General features: G+C 48.4%; 1 protein-coding gene across 1 annotated transcript in view; it reads right to left on the bottom strand.

Moving 5' to 3' along the window:
* LOC129384017 (uncharacterized) overlaps positions 1–23,256 on the bottom strand; it is a 54,810-nt gene that overhangs the window by 14,592 nt on the left and 16,962 nt on the right. Inside the window, exon 6 of the mRNA XM_072284618.1 lies at positions 2,964–3,348. Within this exon, the coding sequence (XP_072140719.1) occupies positions 2,964–3,348 (385 nt within the window). The remainder of the gene's footprint in view (positions 1–2,963; positions 3,349–23,256) is intronic.

The raw sequence follows: 23,256 nt of genomic DNA, 5'->3' as shown, positions 1-23,256 counted from the left end.
AGCCAAACTTTTTTCACAGCTGTGTTTGTGTAATAGCCACATATAGGGCGTAGGTCGTGCTGTCCGGAGGCAAAATTTGCAAGGCCTCCAACAAAATGGGGCATTTTGGGAAGCTGTCTCGTTCGACGCTGCAGTTAAAGCAATAAGTCATGACAAGCTCAAGCAGTAACGAGTATGTCATTGTAGCTGTGACAATCCTAATAGACCCCATGAGCAACTGTCCAAAGTTAACAACAAACGCATTGTCGTTCTGATCGACTCAGAGTCAAACAATGCAGCGGTGTCAGTCATCAATGAAAATGGTTTGCCTAACTGTAACATCAACTCTCGATACAGAGCAACGTCTCTCCTACAGCTATCTGAGAACCTCTGTTTGACATACCAAGAAAAGTGTACCGAAGAAGACGTCTCTTTTCCCTCGAGATCTGCAGCAGCAACTTCTCTTGACTTTGTACTTGTCACATATCAAATTGAAGAATTTTTAGAGGAAAAAAACGTCCAAATGATTCCCAGACATACTGCATGAAATTGAAAAGCTCATAGATTGTAAGATCTGTTTGTATACGAAAAAGTCCTTCCAATTTCCCAACCTCACAGATGCATCTGTGAGGTTGGGAAATTGGAGGGACTTCGAAGGACAATGCACAATGTATGCATGCATACATTTTGCATTGTACACACGTACGGAGCAGCAGTCGATCTACACCATCGGTGTCCTGGGTAGTTATCGTTCCCAAACCTCATCATGCTAATCAGATTAGAATATGCATTGTTATGTGCATTCTCAACACAGTGATTCAAAGAGAAAAACAGCTGCACCCAACTGTAGACGACATCGTTATGCCATTGAATTGATCAACGGTTTTATCCAGCTTTGATTTGAAGAATGGGTACCGTGGATTGGAATCCTCTAGACAGCTGATGACGCTTTCCACATTTGTTGGCCTATCTCGCTACAAGTGTCTCATTCATCGACACTTGCAGTGCCGCAGAAATTTTTTATGACAACATCCGCCAAGAGCTAAACAATATCGTTGATGTGTTGAACGTCAGCGACGATATCTTGGTATTTGGTATAATTGAACAAGAGCACAACGCTGCATTGGACGGGGCTTCCCGCGAGTCAGAACGCCAGAGACGCCACAAGAAGTCAATTCTTCTATCCGCATGGTGTATTGTCCCGGTTGTATTTTGCATACCTCACGCATATCTCACGTAACCTTTACGCTAGTTGACACTCAGAAAGCACCTAGTGAATGGACTGCCTGCCATCATCAGACCTTCAACAATTAGAAACACGCCGTGTCAAGCACTTCTAGACTGGCCTATACTTTGACCCGTCCGAACACGCAAAACTTGCGTTGACGCCTAGGCTTAGACCACATGCGTTTGGTGCAATTCTGACACAAACATCGTCTTATGCAAGCAGAGCGCTAACAACAGTTGAAATCCGCTATTCTCAGGTCAAACGGGAGATGCTGGCAGCTGTGTTGTGCACAGATCACTTTCTACTTGTGCAGAGCCGACGTGGGTCGTCTCACAGATCACAAGACGTTGGTTACTATTCTGGGACACCCCAGATCAGCTCGCGATGTGCGCGTATACCGCGTTTTGCTTTAGGGATACAGCAGTACGCATACGACGTGCAGCATACTGCCAGCAGCAGAAACACCACCCGTCTTCCTAAGACAACCAGTGCCCCTCGAGAAGCTGGAAACTCCAATCGACAAAGTACTAGGTTGCTATGTTTACTTTATCCAGCGCCAATGCATCCTAAAGGCCTAAAGCCACTTGTAGCAATGAAAGCACGATTGACAACACCAGAAGGTCTTAATGCCAATGAAACACGCGCGGTTCCCCTGACGAAACTCCGGGAACGTCCTGTACAACATGCACACCATCGACACCAAAAAAGTATGGCGACTTGTTGCTGTCGCCAAACACGGAAGGTAGCACATCAGAACCTCTGCAACACCGAGCCTCCCCATCAGTGGTATCCCATCCGTGACAGGAGACGTCCCGACCGCCTTAATGACTGCATATGCTTTCTTACCCTTGTAAGGCTTAGAAAATATCGAGTATTAGGTGTCTATAAACTTTTTTGTGTGATGCACATGAAGGGAGCGTATAAAATTTGTACTCAAAGTACTGGGAAAACTTTGCGCTAAGGAAACGCCTCAAAACCGCGTCAAGTGTCAACGCTAGTTTGTGTTTATTAGCGTGCACAGTTTGCATGTGTTTAATGGTTTCTTCAGTTAATCTTGTTGTGCTGTCTTAGTTTGTGTTTCTTAACTTTTTCCTTGTAGTGTACCGATTTCAACCACATACGATTCGGGTGGCACACAAGAAAATGGCTTCCTAAACAGCAAGTCGTTTCCGCGTCTGAATCTATGGCAATCCAAGTCACCAAGCATCATGTCAACGTTACAAAGAATAGATATGTTGCGTAATTGCCTTATCGATATGACACAGGTCGATAGTCGCCTCGCGTATTTTAAGTCGAACACGGCAGAGTCGATTAATCGACTGACTTTACAGACTTGTGCCAAACAGAAGCCCCTAACTACGACACGACTGCGTAGACTGACTGACAGATTGATTGATTGATTGATTGATTGATTCATTCATTCATTCATTCATTCATTCATTCATTGATTTATTCATTGACTGATTCATTCGTTGATTGATTCATTCGTTGATTGATTCATTCGTTGATTGATTTATTCATTGATTGATTTATTCATTGATTCATTCGTTCATTGATTGATTCATTGATTGATTCATTGATTGATTCATTGATTGATTCATTCATCGATTCATTCATTCATCGATTCATTCATTCATTCATTCATTCATTCATTCATTCATTCATTCATTCATTGATCCGACCGACTTCTGCACTAGCCCCGTTTCCCTAAATTGGTCCACGACGACTCGTCCAGACATCGAGAAAACGTGCTCACTGCCGCCATGTCCGGATCCGTGGCAGCGTGCGTGATGCCGGTGCTCTCTGAGGCCTCGACAGCCAGCGCGATGGACCCGAGTTTCTCGTCCCTAATGACGCTGCTGCTTTTGCCGCACGGCCCGGCCGCACCGCGGGTTGTGGTGGTCGTAGCGTTCTCGGGAACAACCTCGGGCACCGGCGTCGAAGTGGCGCTGCGGGTGGCGGCCAGGTCGGCTCCCGGGTCGATCGAGAGGGTCGTTGACGACGCGGCCTCCTTAAGGGGCGTGGATGCGTTGGATTGCAAGACCATGCTCGCCTCGGAGACACGCGACGATGACGGTGTTGGCGTCTCAGCCAACGATCTAGGAACCTTGGTCTCACCGGCATGCGCCTTCTTCGATTTTCTGCAACGGGGCGATCGGACGACGCCGTATCGGCATGTGTGCTCCCCTGAGCAAAAGCTTACGAACCGGGAATGTTGCGCTAAAGCAGATTTTCATTTGCGCATTTTATTGTAGCTTTAATTCGGGGATTGCACTCGAAATTTGGCATTGGGGCCGTCCCAGAAAAACCATCAATTTCATCTTGTGGGCCTGAATTACGAAGTGAATCCGTTTCTCCACAAGCCTGTGGTATGCGACTCAATAGAGAAGTCACACGCTGAGAACGACCCTTCCCCGTAAATTTCTGTGCTTGTACATGGCTCGTCCGTTCTTTCCTTTTTTCCTACCATCCTCCCCATTTGAGAGCGTCACCCTCACCTCCAAAACAATTCCTGGCTACGTTTGTGCTTACGGGTGTACGACTTGGCACGGCGCGTGGCAAAAATGACGCTGCGGCCACAAAGGTTTCTGCAACAATTATGAGAGAACTCTGACATAGCGATTGTTTAATTACAACGAGAATACTTGGCTTATTCTAATGTTCGTGCTTGTGTGAGTTGAATGTTCTTGTGACGTTTCTCATGCCACTTTAACTTTCGTAAGTTCGAAGAAATCATATTTCGCTATACCCGCAGGGAACAATTTTCTACGTACATGCATATTCTATGTGAATTCTTCCGTATATGGCAAACTTTCTTTTCTTTTTCACTTTAATAAACTTTGCAAAGCCGTTTAAAGCCAGAAGAGCGAAGCGTACGCAAATCCTTGTATTGCCCATCATTCCCATGCTGACTGAACCACCATACTTACTGGTGGTTCAGTCAGCCCGGCAACATGTCGCCGTATACACTAGCGCCAGAGTTTTCCCCAGTAACGTTCTCAAGGAACTGTGAACTACGCATGGCCTCCAAGAAAGCGTGCTGGAAGTAGCTCCCGCAATCTCTAAGGCCACGAGCTAGAGCGGACCCAATAAACTTTCGCACTTCTGTAATCGCAGTGGAGTTGCAGTGGAGGCCGAAAAATCATGTGTTCATGTTTCCGCAAGAGTAATGGCAGAATATTGTATGCCAATGTTAAGGCAAAAAAGAGAAAAGCTTAAACTCTACTGAATAAGGCGGCTGTTTCTTTCTAAATAGTTGCAGGAATGTTTTGTATCTCCATTGCTAAACAAACTTGAAGTGCTGTAAATATGTGGACTGCGGTGCTGCATGTAATAATGCCTCGAAAGCGAAATTATTCGTTTAAAGCCTAATTTAGACTGGAATAAATACATGCGTCTCGAATGTGAAGGAGCACACACCAGCGAAGTTGTAATGAGATGTGTTATGGTGCAGTGCTAACATTTTGTTGAAGAGCTTTTGTGGTCGCATGAACGGCAACCTCTTTGACGCCGACGATAAATCATGGCAAAGAAACTACTCTGAAGAAGAGGGCAGAACTTTGGCTTTTCAATATAAGCCATGCTCCCTGTCATCATGTACCCGAAATTCGTTCTCACTCTTAAGGTTGAACCGTGTCATTTTTATAGACGGGCTTTGTAGTAATGCAGCGCGTAAATAGATTTGCATAAATAAAATAACCTTGGAACACCCTCAGTGCTCTGCGTGCCTTCTCTTCAACTAGGCCTCAAACAAAAACAACAACTGCGCTCCCGTTAATGTTGCACGTAAGTGCGAGATCCCTTCATTCAACCCGTCTCCCCGAGCACGCCGCCGGCCTCCTCTCCGTGACGTCACTCGCCAAGCACTCAGGTCTTGTCTTGTCTTGGTGGTGTTGGTTGGGTTCGGCATAAGAAAAAAAATACAAAGATCGTTTGCCAAGCTCTGCTGGCGAGTGGTTTGGTCTGAAAGAAGCGAGAGATTAATTTTCCTTAAATTTCAGTAAGCACGCGCTTAAACAAAATCGGCTTGATCCAGCGCCGTGCGTAAACTGCGAAGAACGCGGCGTTGATTTTACTGCAGCTGGAAGACAAAATTCTTCGCGAATTCGAGATATAGCAGACGATTACTCTCCCGACTGCCACAGCAGTTTGTGGCACCATGGTGATTACATTATCGAAAAGAGCCCAGTAACGCAGCAGCTCACCTCCTCTTGGACGTTGCCGAGGTCCCCGTGCCGGCCCGGGAGCGACTCCGATGGCGTTTCGGCGCCTTGGAGTCTTTTCCTTCTGCCTTGGAGTACGTGCCTCCTTCGCTCATGGTGCCAGCTAGAAGCAAGGAGACGTTCTTCTCGGTCGAGGAACTCAATCGCGGCGAAACGCGATACGGCGTTCGATTCAACTTCTTCGTCCCCTTCTAGGCACGTGCCCTCTGCTAAGGCACGCGGAAGCTTTGGCCCACATAGAGTTCCAAAAATGCATGACATTTTTAGTACGAAACCCTTTGCTGCGGCACTAGCTTTTGTTTTCCTTATATACAAAAATACTGTCTCAGAATACTCGAGAATATACATTCTGTGTCCCTCTGTTGTGCTTCGCACTGCACCAATTAACCTATGGTCACGGCACTTTACCCTACCTAACCCTTCTGCATCCTGCACTAAGCTCGGATCTGCAGAGAGTGTGAAATATATTTCGTGTCTTGTGCCTCCTTTAAGGCTTTTCCAGGTCCACTGCCTGTTACTCCGCTTCCTGAAGAAAGTATTCATTGTTCGGAGCCTATTCCCTTACGCGAATTCTACCAACATCTCTGCTCTGGTGTTCTTAGAATTGATGCCGTCGTTGCCAATTGCTTGTCTCCCAGCCTGCTTTTAGTCCACTTTTGCACTGAAGTCACCCATGACTACGGTATACTGCGTTTGCACCTTTCTCGTCGCTAATTCAGCATCTTCATAAAAACTGTTCTGTTCCTTCATCATCGTCAGTGGAGGTTGGAGCGTATTCTTCTACTACCTTTATTCCATACTTCCCATATTAAGCTTTATTACTATACGACTGCTACCCTCACATTAACGCTGTACAATTCGATGTCGCCCGCTATGTCATTATGGATCAGAAATCCCATCTGGTTTGTAGCAGAGGACGTGGCCGTTAGTCAGCACTGTATTAATACCCGTGTCACACGGGCGGTTCGAAGGCCTTCCAACCGATAGTCAGTTGACTCAAAGGTCAAGTTCGAGCTGCTACACGGGCGGTTTCGAATGTCGCCGAGTCAATAGTCTATCGAGTCAATGGAGCACCTTACAACTATATCGAAATTTCGATAGTCTTTGAGCAACTGAAGTGGTTTTAATGTTGTTTTACTTTTCGTGGCATGAAAACGAAAATAAAGATCCTCAGCGCCACAATATTTTGCGAGAAACGCCTGAACCACTCAAAGGCCTTTCAAAAGTGCCGTTAGCAGCGCAACAACTCCTTGACTCCTTCGAGTCTATGATAGAGTTGTGGCGCTGCGAAGGCCGTTGACGGGAAGGCCTTCCAAATGAGCCCGTATGACACAGGTATAAGCCTCATCGGTTCTTCTAACCTCACTAACGCCAATAATATCCTAGGTAATGCCTGGTAATTCCTCACTTGAGAGGGTGACAGGATTCCAAGAACTTGGTCGCGCCGCCACCTATTGGCAGTGATCGGCGCGATGTGGGAGGAGCAATGCGTGTGACGAAAGAAAGCGCCGTCAAAATAGGCGCTCTCCTGTTCAACCGCGCGTTGGTAGCTCAGTGGAGCAATGTCGCACGCCAGTTTTAGCTATGTAATAATAGGGCGTCTCCACCACCGTTTGCGGCTTAGTAGCTTCATAAACATTCTTTTTTTTTTCTTTTCTTCCGCTTCGTTTAAAAGGAGAAGCTCCACGGTATTCAGGTCGGTAGAGGACACCGCTTCAACATAAGGCTCGTACCCACTCGATCGCCACCGTCGTCAACCTCTTCATCGCTACAAATTGCGCCAGCTGCTTATACATGCATAGTCAATGGTAGCGTGTTCTTCTGCAAAAGCAAATGGTAATCCGGGAAAAGAAGTTGCGGCTTCAACAGTAACAACGAAACTAGAGTGTACTAAACGGAACCCCGCCACCGACGCCGCACAAGCCGCACGCTCATACTTGCGTTGTGCGACGCCACACGCACCGTATCTGCAAGCTGTCGTAAAGTCTCAACGTATTTAAATGTTAAAAAATGGTGTACCTATTCTGTTACCGAATAATAATAGGAAAATTCAAATATTTGACTAGTTTGAATGTTGTTTTTCTTTAACGATGCAGGCATGGATACTTCGCGAGCAGGAGGCAACCTTGCGCATCGCTGCGACGGAAATCGCGCTGCCGGAAACTCATATGTGAAAGCTGTAAGCGAAAATCGTTTTCCGACGTGCGCGGCACAAGGGTTTCTTTCGCTCAAATCGCACCGTGTGAAACAAACTGCGACTTTCGCTTCACTCCGAGAGACGGCCAAGTTGGAAAGCCAGGGAAACGATGGAGCATGTTTTATTAGAATGTGAAGACGTCTGCCCAGCGGTTGACTTTGGCACCACTGGCCTCCTTGATACCCTTGCGTACGATGAGACCAGTGGAAAAGAGGCAGACATCTTGACTACACACTAATTGTAGCTAATTCGATTTCACAATGTCTTAAAAGATGTTCCCACTCACTGTTTTCTACTATCACTTCCAAAAGAAAAGGCCGTCATCGATTCTTGAGCCTAACTTTGTTTTTGCTTGTTTGTTTTTATCATGTCCGCAATAAGGATTAGTACGAGCCGACCCAGAACACGGACGGCCACTGAGGAAAGAGCACAAGGTCGACACAGGTGGAAACACGGCCGTCTACGACGATGAGGTCTTGTCTTGTCTTGTGTCCCAGACAATGGCGCATACCCACTATGGGGGATTGGCCAAGAAGCAGGCGGTTTTTCGTATGCTTAGAAGTAAAGCCAAACTATGTTTAAATAGTGGAGCGTGGGACTAGAACTGTAATTTAGACGTGTGATGAAAATATTGTTAAGAATTTGATAAAATAAATTAACGTAAATGAACGAAATAATAGAAAATATTGATAATTTTAGAAAGTCAGCAAGGTACTCTTTTTGTATCTCTAATAAAATTGTAAATTGCAAGAAAAGCATCCCTGTGGCTTGATCCCAGTGAGGTCGCACCAAAAGAAAGAATGGTTGGTGAGGTTAGCGATAGCCCAAGTTTGTTGAATGAGTGTACTAATAATTTTCTTTGTCTTATAAAGCGGTGGCAGGAGAGAAAATAATGTTCGATCGTTTCAGGTGCACTGCAAAAAGAACATAGAGGGGACATAGCGAGACCAGACCTGTGTAAGTAAAAATTTAGAGGAGGTATACGGCATCTCAATTTTGTAAAAGAAACTTCCAATTGTCTTGAAGGACACCAATTATTATTCCATGGGAAGCCAAGATGGTGGAAATCAGAAGACGGTGTTAGTATGGATGTTGTAGAGTTTTGGGATATGGCGAAATTTCTATACCTAGCCGCGGTGACATAAGCTGATGTCGGCAAAACAGATATGATAGGGCCGTTGAGGGATGCTCGTGCGAGTGAATCGGCCATTTCATTCAAGTGTAACCCATGATGTCCCGGCACCCAAAGCAAACATACTTTCCGTAAGTACGGAGGTACCATCGAACGAAATGTTCTTTGAATTCTTGTATCTAAAGATGCAGTCAGTGCTGCACATACAGATAGCGAGTCGGTCACAATAACAGCTAATGGGTCGATTTGGGGAAGTTTTCGTAACGCTAATATAATTGCTAATAATTCTGCTTGAAATATAGGTGTGAAATCGGGAAGACGAAGCGAGTAAGACCATTGTAGAGATTCAGAGAAGATCCCCACTCCCGCCTTCTCATTGCACACAGAAGCGTCAGTGGCTATTACATTTTCAGTGGTTAGTTGGTGTAGGTGGTCATGTAAGATGTTAATTAAATCTCGCCTTGGTAACAGTTTAGCATGATTCGGAAATATGTCTTCGAACTCAATTTTGAGGTCTGTTAAGTCATTATTTGAATGACAAACTTGGCGTATGGACACGTCCAATTTTTGTAACTGTGCTTGCACAAATAGTATCTGAGGGCTGTGGAATCTTGACCACGATACTTGAAAAAACTCAGATGGTTCAGTGATAAAAGCATATTGCGTACGCATTTTTGAAAACTCATAAATTTTTAAATATGTCTGAACCGTAAGCATGCGGAATCTGCAATCTAGGGTGGGTATATGGGCTTCTTGATATAAAACAGCGTTGGCAACAAATCTAGGAAGACCGAGGCATGACCGTAGAGCTTCTCTTTCTAAAAGTATGAGAGGTTTAATTTTGTAGGCGGGGCCACCAGAAAGTATCACGCAGCCGAATTCTAATATGGGCCGAACATACATTTTATAGATCATCAGTAGGGTATCCCTGCGTAGTCCAGAGCGACGGTGGCTGAGCCGGCGGAGCATAGCTACGGCTCGTTCTGCTTTTGTTTTAATGTGTTCAATGTGACTGCGCCAGGTGAGTTTGCCATCGTAAATAACACCAAGGTACTTGACTTCGTCAACTTGAGGAATGATTTCCTGTCGATATTGCAAAGATATATGCACTTGTGCAGTTAATGGGAAGACTAAGAGCGAACTTTTGCTAATATTTAATGACATACTTAATCTCTCTAGCCATGTCTCCAGCATTCCTAAGTAATTTTGCAACGACTGTTGTAGGAAATGTATATTGCTTGCGGAGGCAAAAAATGCGATATCGTCCGCATAAACATAAACATGTACTTCCGGAGACAAAGGAATGGTGCTTAGCAAAATATTAAATAATACAGGGGAAAGACCGGAACCCTGTGGTACACCTCTTGTCTGCTTATGTTTAGACGTCGAAATACCGTGTTGGTAACAATAAAATTCTCTATCCCTTATAAATTCGCAGATCCAAGCGGTTATATATTTTGGAAAATTCGTAGAGTGAAGCTTATCGAATAGAATGCAAAGTTCTACAGAGTCGTATGCTTTTGCTAAATCTAGTGTCACCAAAGCTGCGTACTCTCGTTTGCGGTGAGCAAGTTTAATGCGGCTCTCTAAATCTACATGAGCGCACCATATGGAGTGGCCCGGACGAAATCCAATCTGACAAGGAATGAGAAGGTTATCATTCTCCATAAAATTTTTTTATACGGCCGTGAAGAACCCTTTCTATTAATTTTACCACATTTGAGGTAAGAGAAATCGGTCTTATGTTTTCTAAGTCAAGTCCTGATGATTTTTTCTTCAATAGTGGGATAATTTTAGCTACTCTCCACTCTCTTGGAACCCATGAATTCTTGAGAGAGAAATTTATTATGTTTAGTAGGTCTTGAGGCGCATAATCAAATAAAACTTTTAGCATTCCTGTTGTAATTTCATCTGGACCGGGGGCTGACGCCGGCAAAGAATTAATAATGCCTTCAAGCTCTGTCGCTGTTACTGCTGTAAAGTCGTCTACCAAGGGAGGTTTCTTTAGTCCTATCGGCAATTGATTTGTGAAACGTCGCGCAAGTCCTTGAGCAATTTTCTCAAGTGATTCTGATAATTCTTTTGTTGATAGAACAACAGATTCGACGTTCACGGGGGCCGGTATAGCTTTACGAGATCGAAGAAATTTAAACAGGGCTTTTTTATTGCTAGACTTCGAAAGGTATGTGTAGTGCCTGGAATCGTAATCCTCCTTAGCTTTTGAGACTGTTCGTTTAAATGTGGTAGCTATATATGTATAATCAGCCCAATCAACAGGACACTGGTTGTATAAAAGCTTTTTCCATGCAGCTTTTCTACGTCTAAAATCTCGTTCGCACTCAGAATTCCACCAGGGACAATATGATCCACCCTTATAAGATTTCACAGCAAATCTAGCTTTTTTTGATGACTGTTTTAGTATTGAACATAGGCTCATTGCTTTTATATCCATCTCCATGCCCTCCTGGGCTTGTAAAGCTGATTTTAAAGCATTTTTAAATTTTTCGTAGTTAACAAAAGTACGCATATTATTATTTAAAATAGTTAATGGAGTAAGTAGTTCAAAAATTATAGGAAGGTGATCACTGTTAGTTCCGGAATCTAGAGTCTTCCAGGAGGTGACTGTCATGCTCGGGGTAGCAAACGTAAGATCTAAGGCAGATCGCGACTGACCACGCACGAAGGTATGTGCTCTCGAATTTAAGCAGGAGAAATGATTCATTAAGACCCAATCCCACAGGCGTTTGCCACAAGTGTCCGTTCGGAAACCCCACGATACATGATGAGAATTAAAATCTCCCACTAGTATGATGTTCTTCTGACTGCGAGCAATAGAGGTATCTAGATAACGGGTATCTTGTACTCCAATGGGAAAGTACGTGTTTATTATAGAAAAAGGTGTGCAACCAGGTAGTATTATATCCAGTGCTAGGATTTCACAGTCTGGGGACATTATCTGGTATGCTATAGTAGCTCTATGGCAGATTTTTGATGACACAAACAACACTAAACCACCGCCTCGGGATGGGCGATCCAATCGAAAGCATCTGAAATTCTTTAGATGAAAAGATTGACCAGCAGCAAGCCAAGTTTCCTGTAAAATAATAATATCTGGAGAGTATGTAGAAATAAGATATAATAAATCTGTTGCGGCCGAAAGTATGGAACGACAGTTCCACTGAATTACTGTTAAAGTTCCTATGGTGAATAAATCCGAGCAGCAGAGACTGCTTGATCTAAAACGTTCTCTTTTAAGAAGTCCTTAGTCGGAGTCTCTCTAACGTATTTTTTTGCTTTGGAGTTCATGGGAGAGCTAGATTTTTTCTCTGTCGGTGACCTTGTTCGGTTAAGAGATCGGGGGTCCATGTCTACATCTTGATTTTCCAGCCCATCTGTGTCGGAGAGACAGATTTGGTCGACTTTCTCAGGAGTTGATGGCTTTGGTGAATCGTTATTTGTGAATGGCTGCGCGGTCGATATTTCAATAGGTGGACTCCGCGGCAGACCCGACACCGGATCAACAATATTGGGTTTATTAGTTAGTTGAAGCCACGGAGTTAGTTGTGATGACAGCACCTGAACGAGGGAGTCGGTGAGATTTGCCATCAAGCGCTCCATTGCTTTCTCCAATGCCTTTTCTACGGAAGCTGCCACAGCCTCAGAGATTGAGTTCTCCATAGACAATGTTTGACGGGCCGTTATACCAGCATACCCTTGAGATCTGCTCTGAATTTCTCGAATGGCCTCACGACGAGAGCATCGACGTCTGTCAATTATTTCGAGGATTTGCATTTCTTTTGCCCTTGCAGGGCAATTAGGTTCATTTGCAGGGTGGGGACCACTGCAAAGGCAGCAGGACTCATTACGGGAAGAACAGTCATTTGAATGATGGCCTTCTCCACAAATTCGGCATCGTGTGTTTGACCTGCAGGCTTTTATCGAGTGCCCAAACCGCCAGCACTTTAGGCACTGAAGGACGCGAGGTGATAGAGGCTCAACTCGGTATATAAGTGGCCATGCCTTGATTTCCGATGGGCGGTTCATTCCAGCGAAAGTAGCTATGACTGCTTCAGTGGGCATGCGCTTATTATCAGCAACACGGCTGCAACGATACACAGAAATCACGCCTGCCGCTGAAAACATTTCCAAGATTTCTGCCGGACATAGACTTATGTCGACACCGCGGACTAGGCCTTTGGTACATGCAAGGTGATGAGGAATGAAACTGCTCACCGGATGTGTCGCAAAAACATCGCACTTCAGCAAATCTTGAACACAAGCCTGGTCTGACGAGCAGCAAAGAATGCCCCCTCGGCCAAACTGTCGAACCTCAGTGATTTGTTGAAAATTGGCCGAGGCCATCCGGAGTTCGGTTTGAATTGCTTTGGGATTCTTCATGCGAATCACCCCGCCATCACTCGGAACCAAAGCCACAGGTACGCTGCTCGTCCCACTGCGTAAGAAAAGCTCCACCGGCAAATCAGAGTTAGGAACAGAAGCCGACCAGGAGGAAACCTCCTGGCCTGGCGATGAGAGTGACATTGCCAAGAAATAGGAAATTACTCTGGAAGCTTATCAGATATTAAACAAAAGCTCAAAACCAATTACGTAAAACACACAGATTAAAAGAAACCGCCAGCTACTTGACCAGAACCAGTGTTCGGGAGCTTCGCAGGAACGCACAAAAGCTGCACGAAAGCCTTGTCCACTACAGGAGACTCGCGCGATGATCAAAAATACACGCAAAGGCCCGAAGAGGGCTGTCCACAACAGACCAGGCAGCTTCGAAAAGTAGAACGAAATTCGCAGTCCGAAACACCACCGAATGCAAGGAGAGCGATGGCAGCTCATCTTCCACACCTTCAAAGCCAATAGTTAATTCTGGCTCTTCTTCCGACAGCAGGAAAGGTCGTTCTTGCGGCCAAAACTCTGGCCGCCGATCAGGTTAATAAGTAACTTATTGACTCGTGCAAGTAAGCAGGTGGGCGAGCGGACAATTATATATATGAAGATCGCACTATAGAAGTAGCTAAATGAAAACCTTCAGGAATCACCTTTTCATTGCAATTAGAATTTTCCGGAACTTCACTGGTTTGCAGTATATATGTCTGTCCGTTTGTCCTTTGACGGTCCGTGCACCTTTAGCGATTCGATGAATGGAGGTAACATACGCGCCATTTGATGTGTATCGGGCCTATCAATAATCGAGGCCTAATCTAAGTATACGGGAATTTCGCGGAAGAGATTTACAGAAGCACTGCGATCGTTAGAGCGTTTTACTCAGCCGGAAAAAAGGAAAGCGGTATCAATTATCAGTACGCTTAAGCGTCAGGCTCCAGTGGGGCATTATTGTCCATCGGGTGCCGGCGTGGTCTAAAAAGAGCATCGAGACTTCTGTCCCATCGGTGAGTCGGCCGCGCAGCTGAACACCGACGCAAAGTCTCCCGCATACATCAGTGCCTCGTTGAGCTCGCGTACAGTTTGTGGAGTCGTATCCAACGGGCATCTGGACAAGAAGGCCAAAATGTAGAAAATCTCTCCATGCGACATTTTCAGCCGCCCCACAGCTGGCCTCGCCTGGTCCCAGTCGGGACGACTGAAGCACTTAAGCGCAGACGACAAGCCTAGAACGAGGGGCACCGATACGCTCTCGTTCATTCCGTTCTCCTCGGGATTGAAGCATGACCACAGGCGTTTGATCTGGGCCTCGGTCTCCGGCAACCACAAATGACCGCTGAGAACCACTTCCCAAACAGCTTGTGCCACCAACCACCCGAGTGCCGCCATATTAGGTATCTCCGAGCCCATCGCCGGGCCGGTGCGAATCATGTCAAGCATGACAGGAGGAATCCAAATGTAGCGTGCTTTCGGAAACTTTAGGAATTTAGTGCCCTGCTGGCTGTCTCTTCGGGCGTGGAAGTCGTAGGCGCGACCGTTCAGCAGGTTTTCGGCAAAGACGGGTGCGGGCTTCAGCGCCACGTCGATGGTTGGGCTCGCTTCCGCGGTGGCGCTGAGGGACAGCTTGGCGAAGAAGTCTCCGAGACGGTCATCGTCTTCGGCGTCGAAAATGCGGCTCGCGCGGCACTCGCGGTACACAGTGTCTCTGACGGCTGCGAATATATCACGCAGCCGGTCTTCCTTCTCGGGAGTCGCCAAGTATTCGGCCGCGAACATGTCCCACACTTCCCCGACGTCCTGCACGCTGGCCTTGCAGATTTCCCGCACGCGGTCCGGCTGGCCGGCGTACGACTTGTAGAACTCGTACGTCCCGCTCGCGACGCTGTGGAAAAGCAAGTAGGCCGCCTTGTCACCGTCGGCGTCGCGATGGACGCAGTCCGCGTAAGCGTCGTGGACTGCCAACACTCCTGCGATGCCCTTCACGCTGATGCGAGTGTTGACGTCCATGGTGTAGCCCACGGAAGCCAGGGCGAATCGCAAGCCATCCACGTGCCAACGCGTTCGTTTCAAGGCGTCGCCGGTGGCGCGCCATTTCGAATTATTGTTCTCCGAAATGAAGCGACCGCATACGCTGCCGATCAGCGCCTTCACTCCGTCCGGCGTGACCGAAGCTATGCCTAGCTCCCCTACAGCTTTGACGGAGGAGGTCAGGATCGCCGGATGCAAAGGTTCGAGCGAGCAGAGCGTGGCGACGGTCAGCTCCGCGAGCGGAACCCTCGGCTCGTAGTTGACCTCGACGGCGGTCGGAAGTTTGTACTTGAGGGACACCGTAGCGGCGAAGGCGAGGGCGTTCCAGGAGTCCGGCTTGGCGAGGAACCGGTGCGTTTCCCTCGCCAGGACTTGGGCTAGGTTCGAGACGAACCCTTCCTTTTCACGCATGGCCTCGGTGCAAGTCTTGTAGTAGGCTGTGAGGAACGTCGTGCCCTTGGCCTCCCGCAGGCGCCACGGAGCTCGGCCCGTGACGACCATTTGCTCGAGCTCGGACTCGCGGGCCAGTTGCTTCCAGAGCCTGAACCTCAGACCGTTGGTGCAGACCCGCGCGTAGAAGTCGTGGCAGGGGTCGCAACTCCTGTTGAGGAATCGCACCGCCTCCCGAACGTCTTCCGGGCAACAGAAAGGAGGCGCCGAGCTTGATTTGAACAGGTAGCCCTTGCGGCTCACCCCGTACACGCCGAGGGAGACGACGGCAATGGCAAATGTCACGGCGGCTGCCACTGAGAGCACACTGAAGAGCAAGCGGCAGGGAAATAGCCTCAGGTGACCGCTGAGAGCGGGGATGATGAAAACCCTCGTCTGAGAAGGCGAACCAGTCGGATCGGCCATCCTGTGCGCGGTCAGCGTCTTCGTCCTCTTTGCTGCCACCGGACCTTTCGGGCTGCACGCGCAAACCGCTGGATTGGATTGGATTTGATGGGATTGTAGGTGTTTACTGACAAAATACGAGGGCCAATTACGCGACGCATGCGCCTTGGACTAAAGGTAGGGGAGGGGGGGGGGGGGGGGAATGAGACTTAATGGCATTCACAGCCTATACTTAGAACCGCCCCGATTCCCATTCATGGCCGATCGTCAAGAGTGGGTTGCGCCATTTCATTAGGGAACAAGAACAAGAATATGTTAGTTACATCCATGCATGTATACGCAAAGATTGAGCACTGAAAACTTCATTACTCCTCATCGCTCTATCTTGACTATGCTATATCCTGTAAGCGACACAGTAGTTCGCGTACCTGTATCTAGGCTTTGAAGAAAGTTTCCAGTAGGAGCTTAAGCACCTTGGCATCATCTTTCAAACGACAGCTAAAGGCTACGGGGTGTACTAAGCATGACGTGACGTTCGTGACGTTTACGATGGTATTATACTCTAACAGAAAAAGGTTCGGTTGTTCGGATCTGGTTCAACGCACTTCGATTTCGTTCAAGTTCCGTTCGGGAAACAGGTCCCACGCACTGCGCTCTGTCCTCCGTCTCCCGTGTTACTGCCACAGGCTGGCAAAATAAACAGAACCCTCACACTCGCTAACAAAATAGGTTTTTTGCTTAGATCTCCCCGCCCCCCCCCCCCCCCCACCCTTACTTCGACTCAGTCTAACCGACATGCTCCGCTAGCCAACTCAGACTCACGGGTTGGCATGAGTGAGTCGGCTATCATGAGTTAGCTTGCCGACAAAACAAATAGCCAAAAATAGCCAACGCATTCGTCTGGTGTTGCTAGAAAAAAATTGGAGGACGCTTAAGCTCCGCCTTTAAGAGTGGAAGAAGACAGCATTTCAAGGTCCCTGACTGCTCCTCACGCCTCCCGGCAACTGGAGCGTATGTAGCCGTAATGTTTACCGGGAAACGCTAGCCACGAACGCTATGCACGAAGGCGGGCTTTGTGGTACAAACGTCGCCTCTTGCGTGGGCCGCGATGTGATGGAGGCGAGCGCCAGCTGGAGTTATTGCAAGGAACTGAGCGCGCCGCTCCGTGGTCCTCAAGACACTCGCGCAAACGAAGGACGCCGCGGCTGGTCTGTGAATGGTAGAAACGCTGAAACAAGGGTTTGTTCCGAGTTTTCGCGTAACAGAATTATGTTTTGTCGTATAGTCAAATTACAATCCGAGAGCTATCATGAGTGTAGGTTGTGTCTAAGTCATATAGTTTAAGATTTTTCCACGTATGTTAGCTTGAGAAATTCGATTGGTTCAGTCGTTTCTTGCCTCACATGGAGGGCCTGGGTACGGGTGAAGATCGCGAGACGCTGGCTGCGGCGTGTTGTTGCTGGTCAGCGATTTTTAAATACACTGACTCTGTGTGTGCATGTATTATAAATACGGTCTTTCTATACTCCCAACATAGCCATAACATATTGGTGGGAGGTGCTGGGCACCACGGCTGCAAATGGAGCTCCGCAGTTTTGGCCGAATCGACGTCCTACACCGGACGCCGACGCTGGACGCCGACGCGCAACGCCGGATTTTCGGCGACACGGGCTCCTTATTAACGCTGTCGCGCTAAAACTGCGGTGGGACGATCGTTCTTGAGACGTCACCGTGACTTGAGACCCAGGTGACTGTTTATACCGTCGCCAACAGCAACGACGCTGTGTTGTGATGACGCGGAGAAAAAAACGCTCTCACACTCGACGGATCTTCCACTTCAATCATATAAGCTTGCAACACCCCGTGGAGAATCCACGGATGTGAATTAGTCCTGTTGAAACGGACACTATAGAACAGTAGTTTCATTACAATACAGAATAAGAGAGTTATAAATTATCGATGTTACTCTTCCCACGCATTATCCTCACCGTTCGTTCAACAACTTTTACTAAACTTGGAAAACCAATTCATTGCAACGCTGCTGAGGTGTCACCGTGATGTCGTGAGTCACGTGGTTGGTACGATGGCACCGCGTTTTTTTGCCATTGCTTCATTGATTACGCGATGTTTCAAGGAGGTTTAATAAACTTCTCAAGACTTTTCGCATCCAGAAATAACTCACACACACTCAGAAATTAAGAGAGCCCGGGGCAGCCAATCACAGCGAACATCATTTCTTGTGCGGGAAATGTGTTATCAGTGCGAAAATTGGAGCTGGACCCAAATAGAAGGCAACAAGTTCGTAGGATAAATCAGCACTTGATGTTACCGCACAGTCGCCAGAGCTACAGAGGAGGCTCAGGCTGTAGCCAACGTTCGAAGAGGAGGACTTGGGCATCACACGGTTCCCCTTGTGGTTAGGCCGACTCTAAGACGAGGCCTCCTTGGCTCGGACTCGGCACCCCATGCGCTGCACTTTGTGAGCATACTCTGCGTGTTCCCTTCGTTCTTTCACTGTTGACATCGTTTTGCCCCACGCAGTGCCACAGCGCATATTATGGTTAAGCTACTACTGCCCTTGTACGCAAAGCTGCACAAGTTGAAATGCATAAATTCGTTCAAAAGCTATGCTAATAAGTCCGCCCGACCTAACTACAGTAAAGCAGTGACACGAATAACGTTAACCACAAAAAGAAGTCCCTATTCCGAAAAACCAACCTGGCATGCACACACACACACACACACACACACACACACTCAAATGTGTGCGTGTGTGGGTGCGTGCGTGTGCATGTCTTGTTCATACATTTTTTATTAAGATGAGACAAAGCACTCACTAGAGTATTGGGGAAAGGATTAAACTCTCAACTGTGGCTTTTCTATCAACGTTGCTTTCGTAGACTCAAGGGTATGCGTTTTTTCTTTACTCCTACCAGAAGGATGGCACACACAGGTCTGCAAAAGCAGTGTACGATTTTCGGAAAATCTAGATCACATATTAATATCTCCTTTTTTCTTACGGAATACAGGAATTCAAGTTTATTATTCATTGCGTTTCAAGCGAATCAGTGAGTGACCTTGCGGACGCAACGAAAAGCGCGCGCTCGTACGTCCTCACCTAAGCTTCAACACAAAGGGTCCAATATGCATCTGACGCTGGCATAATAGGCGCACACAAATATTTACAAATACTAAATCCGACAATAAGAAGCGCGTATGACACGAAACCTGCTTGCAAACCAACCGTTTGCGCAAGGCTTAATGCATGCAGCGAAACCGCTTGTGTTAATCATGAAAGGGTCTTGACCGAGGTACCAAAGCAGAGGATACAACTAATGCTAAAAACGTCATCCCCCAGGGCTGCGGTTTAGAAGTTAGTGGTGCCCTGCATAAATGTCTCTGCGGTTCTAGGCAAGCGTCGAGAACTCCACAACTAAAAGGTTTTAGTTCGCACGCTCTTCGGCGCATAGACAAGTCACAGCAAGCAGTCTTTGCTGTAGCGCTATTACGTGCCAATATGGATGAACTCTGCCTCCCACTCGTGCTTGACCGCTGGACAGAGATACAGAGCTGAGGTAAACAATACGTAAAAGGAAAAAAGAAACATACTCAATACCGCGGCGACACGTACGACAGAGGGGAATTCTTTACGTACGTTAAAAATTCCAACAATCAGATCGTGAAATTGAAACGACGGTGCGACACATTTTAAACTCCGGGGATTTCAGTAGCAAGCCACGAATAATTTCCCCTCGGGCATGTAGCCAGAGTCGGTCGATGGACGCGGCTCCGCGAAGCTCTTCGACGAGCTCGACATGCTGTAGCGCTTGAGCTGCGAGATGGCGTCGAACAACGCGTCGGGCACTCGGGCGTCTTTGGTCTCGGGCAGCTGCTCGACCAGCAGCAAGGCCACGACGGCCAGCGACAGGCCGAGCATCTTCCGCACCGCCGGGTCCTGGCCCTCGAAGATGCTCATCAGTGCGACGCCTCCCAGAACGCCCGACGAGCAGACGGTGGCGAAGCCCACGGCGCGATCGGCCGTCGCGTACAGCTCGAGGCAGTAGACGCAGGCGAAAGCGAGGTTGACGAACGTGGAGGCCAACACCAGCTCGCCGACGACGACGTAGATGTACGAGTCGCCGCTCGGGAGAGCCAGCTCGACGAGGGCTAGTAGCGCGATGGCGGCGCAGCTCAGCGGGAGACCCAGCATCAGCGCCCTCTTGCGCTCGCAGTGTCGCAGAAAGCGAGCCGCCAGCAGAACACTGAAGGCGCGCGGGATCACCAGGATCGCCGTCCGCCAGGAGGACGGAGCCGGCGGGGACAGGTCCCGTTCCGGTTCGGCGCATTCCGACGTCTCGTTCATGATGACGATCAGGCTTAAGAAGAGCGCCGACAGCGACGCGGTCCTCGCCACAAATCCGGGCAGGACGATCGTGCTGGCAGCGGTGACAGGTTTCAGAGACGTCTCCGTGGTGCGACGTCCTTCGGTCTTCGCGGCGGCCCTGGAAGCACGCAGCCGCCGTACAGCAGAACGGTCCAGTTCGACGTCGGAGCGACGCCCTCCTCCATGAGGGGACGTGGCGTAGTGCTTGTCGATGAAGTCGGCGACGTCGCCGGTGACGAGCAGCCACCGCGAGGACTCCCGGACGGCCTGGAAGCTGGTCAGCAGCAGGGAGACCGGCACGAGGAAGGCGAACGCCAGCGTTCGCCGGTCGAACACATGCTCGGAGGCACTGAGAAGGCAAGGAGCCCAGCCGCAGATAATGCTCGCCGCCATCGCCCCGCAGAGGTAGTCAGTCCTGCGTTACACCGCGGCAGCTTTATCGGGTTCTTCACTCGTTCGAGTGCACCCGTGAGGCCCCATCGATAGGCGTTCTTGCAGCTTGTCGCGACATGCTCGAGCCATTAAGTTTCGAAACGGCAATGCGACTTCTGGCAGAAGCGAATCAAGCGTAGCTTGAAGGGGAGCTCTCTTCTGAACAGACAACTGTTCAAGTGGGCTCAACATCGTTCCAGAAGAGCTATTTGTACAGGTCTGGGAGGGGGGTCATGGAGAGGTGAAGTGCTAATCGTAGAAGGCGGGGAGGGAGGCCACGGCCATCGCTCTCCAATTGGATCGGTCGGGGACTCTTAGTGGACAGCGGCTTGAAGACTGCGCTTTCACATAATCATCATCAACATTAGCAGGCTGTCTATGTCCACCGCGGAATGAGGGGCACTCCCAGCAATCCCCAATTACCGCTATCTTGCGCTAGCTAATTCCAAGTTATGCCTGCAGATTACCTCGTTTCATTACACCAGCTAATTATTGGGCGTCCTCGACTGCGCTTACCTTCCCTTAGCACCCCCTTCTATAACTCTAATAGACAACCGGCAGACCATCCTACCTCTTAAATGACCTACACAGCTCCATTTGTTTTTTCTTTTAATGTCAATTGAAATATCAGTTATACCCATCTGCTCTCTAATCTTCACCAGTTTCGGTATCGCCTCTGTCGTGTGGTGACGTCACAACGCGGAGAACGCTCAAGCGAGACATTGCGAGATTCTGACACTAGCTCCGGCTCGCTCGGCCGCCTGATATGTTCCTGCATCGGCCTCATAACAAGCAGCAGCATGGGAGGCCACCAAGTGAGCCTGGGCGAGTGTCTAGGAATCGCAATGTCCTGCTCTCACGTGACCACGTCCTCCCTCCTGACGTCACAACGCGGGAACCTCCTGGAAAATAAAACCGAGAATAGCTGTAGAAAATGTATTATATTAAATTTTCCCAGTATTTTTTCTATGGTTCAGATGCCTAGGAAATTCACATTGGGAGAGAGGGAGAGAGAACTAAACTTTTATTTTCCGAAACGGTAAACTGAGTCAGAACCCGGTTCACCCTAGGGGGGAGGATTCCTCATTCCAAGAACCCTCTGGCTTGGGCTGCCTCTTTGGCCCGGGCGACGAGACTGCGTTGGTCGTCCAGGTCATCGGAGGAAAGCTTGGCCTCCCACGTTTCAGTTATCGTATGGATCTGCGGTGAGTTGGGGCGCTCATTTCGTGCTTCAATGGGGCGGCTTTCTTTGGAGTCGTCTTGTGGAGCTTGTGAGGTAGGGTCTGTGGATGTGTCACGCACTGGGCAATCCTGGACCATGTGTTGCAGGGTGTCTGGAACGTCGTAATGGGGGCATATGTACGTACTGCGTAGGATACAGTCTGTGCATCATTATTCCGTGCACGTAGATGTTGGTCTGTAGGCGGCGCAGGATGACTTCTTCCTCTTTGCTCAGATTCTTGTTTGGTAAAGCGTACGTTTTTCTGCTGAGTCGGTGGTGTTGCAGAAGCTCCGAGTACTTTAGGGCGATGTCATCAACGTTGGTGGCCGGCCTAGTGTGGGATGGCAGGAAAGCCCGGCTGGTATGCTCGCGGGCAGCGGCGTGTGCTGCCTCATTTCCTGTCATGCCCTGATGGCCTGGAACCCAGTTGATGTAAGTGTCGGGGAGCGGGGCGCGTGCGATGTGATTCCTTAGTATTTTGAGCGCTGTTTCTGATACGCGGCCTTTTTGATAGTTGCGAGCTGCTGCTTGGGAGTCTGTTAGTATTTACTGCTACTTCAGGGCAAGTTGTTATTGCCAGAGCAATTGCCGTTTCCTCTGCAGTCTCAGGGGCTCTTGCTCGGATGGTGACAGCTGCAAGTTCTTTGCCTTGGTGATCCGTGACGCTTAGGGCAAAGGCCTTTCGTTTAATATACCGGGCAGCATCGGTGTACTTCGTATCAGGGTTGCTCCCGTATTTCTTGCTGAGTACGCGGATTCTGCTTTGCCGACGCTCCTTATGATAAGTTGGATGCATATTGCGCGGTATACTTGCAACGCTGATGCAGTCCCGGACTGCGGGTGGGATTCTTGCTTTCTGGTCTGTGTCTGCAATGAAGCTTTCACTGTATTTGAGGTAGCGCAAAACTGCACGTCCGGTGGGTGTGAGCTTGAGCCGCTCTAGTTGGCTGATCTTAAGAGCCTCGACAAGCTCTTCCCACGTATTGTGGACGCCGAGCTTGAGGAGTTTCTCTGTTGATGCCATGGGTGGGAGCGTCAAGGCTACTTTGATTGCCTTTCGAATGACAACATTGAGTTTTTTTATTTCTGCCGGCTTGAGCGTCAAGTAGGGAGTTCCGTAGGTGATACGGCTAGTTAGGAGAGCTTGAATTATGCTTAGTGTCGTGCTCCTTGAGTCCGCTTCTTTGGTTTGTGATCCT

This window comes from Dermacentor andersoni, chromosome 9 (assembly GCF_023375885.2).
Source record: "Dermacentor andersoni chromosome 9, qqDerAnde1_hic_scaffold, whole genome shotgun sequence".
Lineage (NCBI taxonomy): Eukaryota > Metazoa > Arthropoda > Arachnida > Ixodida > Ixodidae > Dermacentor > Dermacentor andersoni.
The sequence above is the reverse complement of the archived record's forward strand: the minus strand, read 5'-3'. Positions and strand labels throughout refer to the sequence as shown.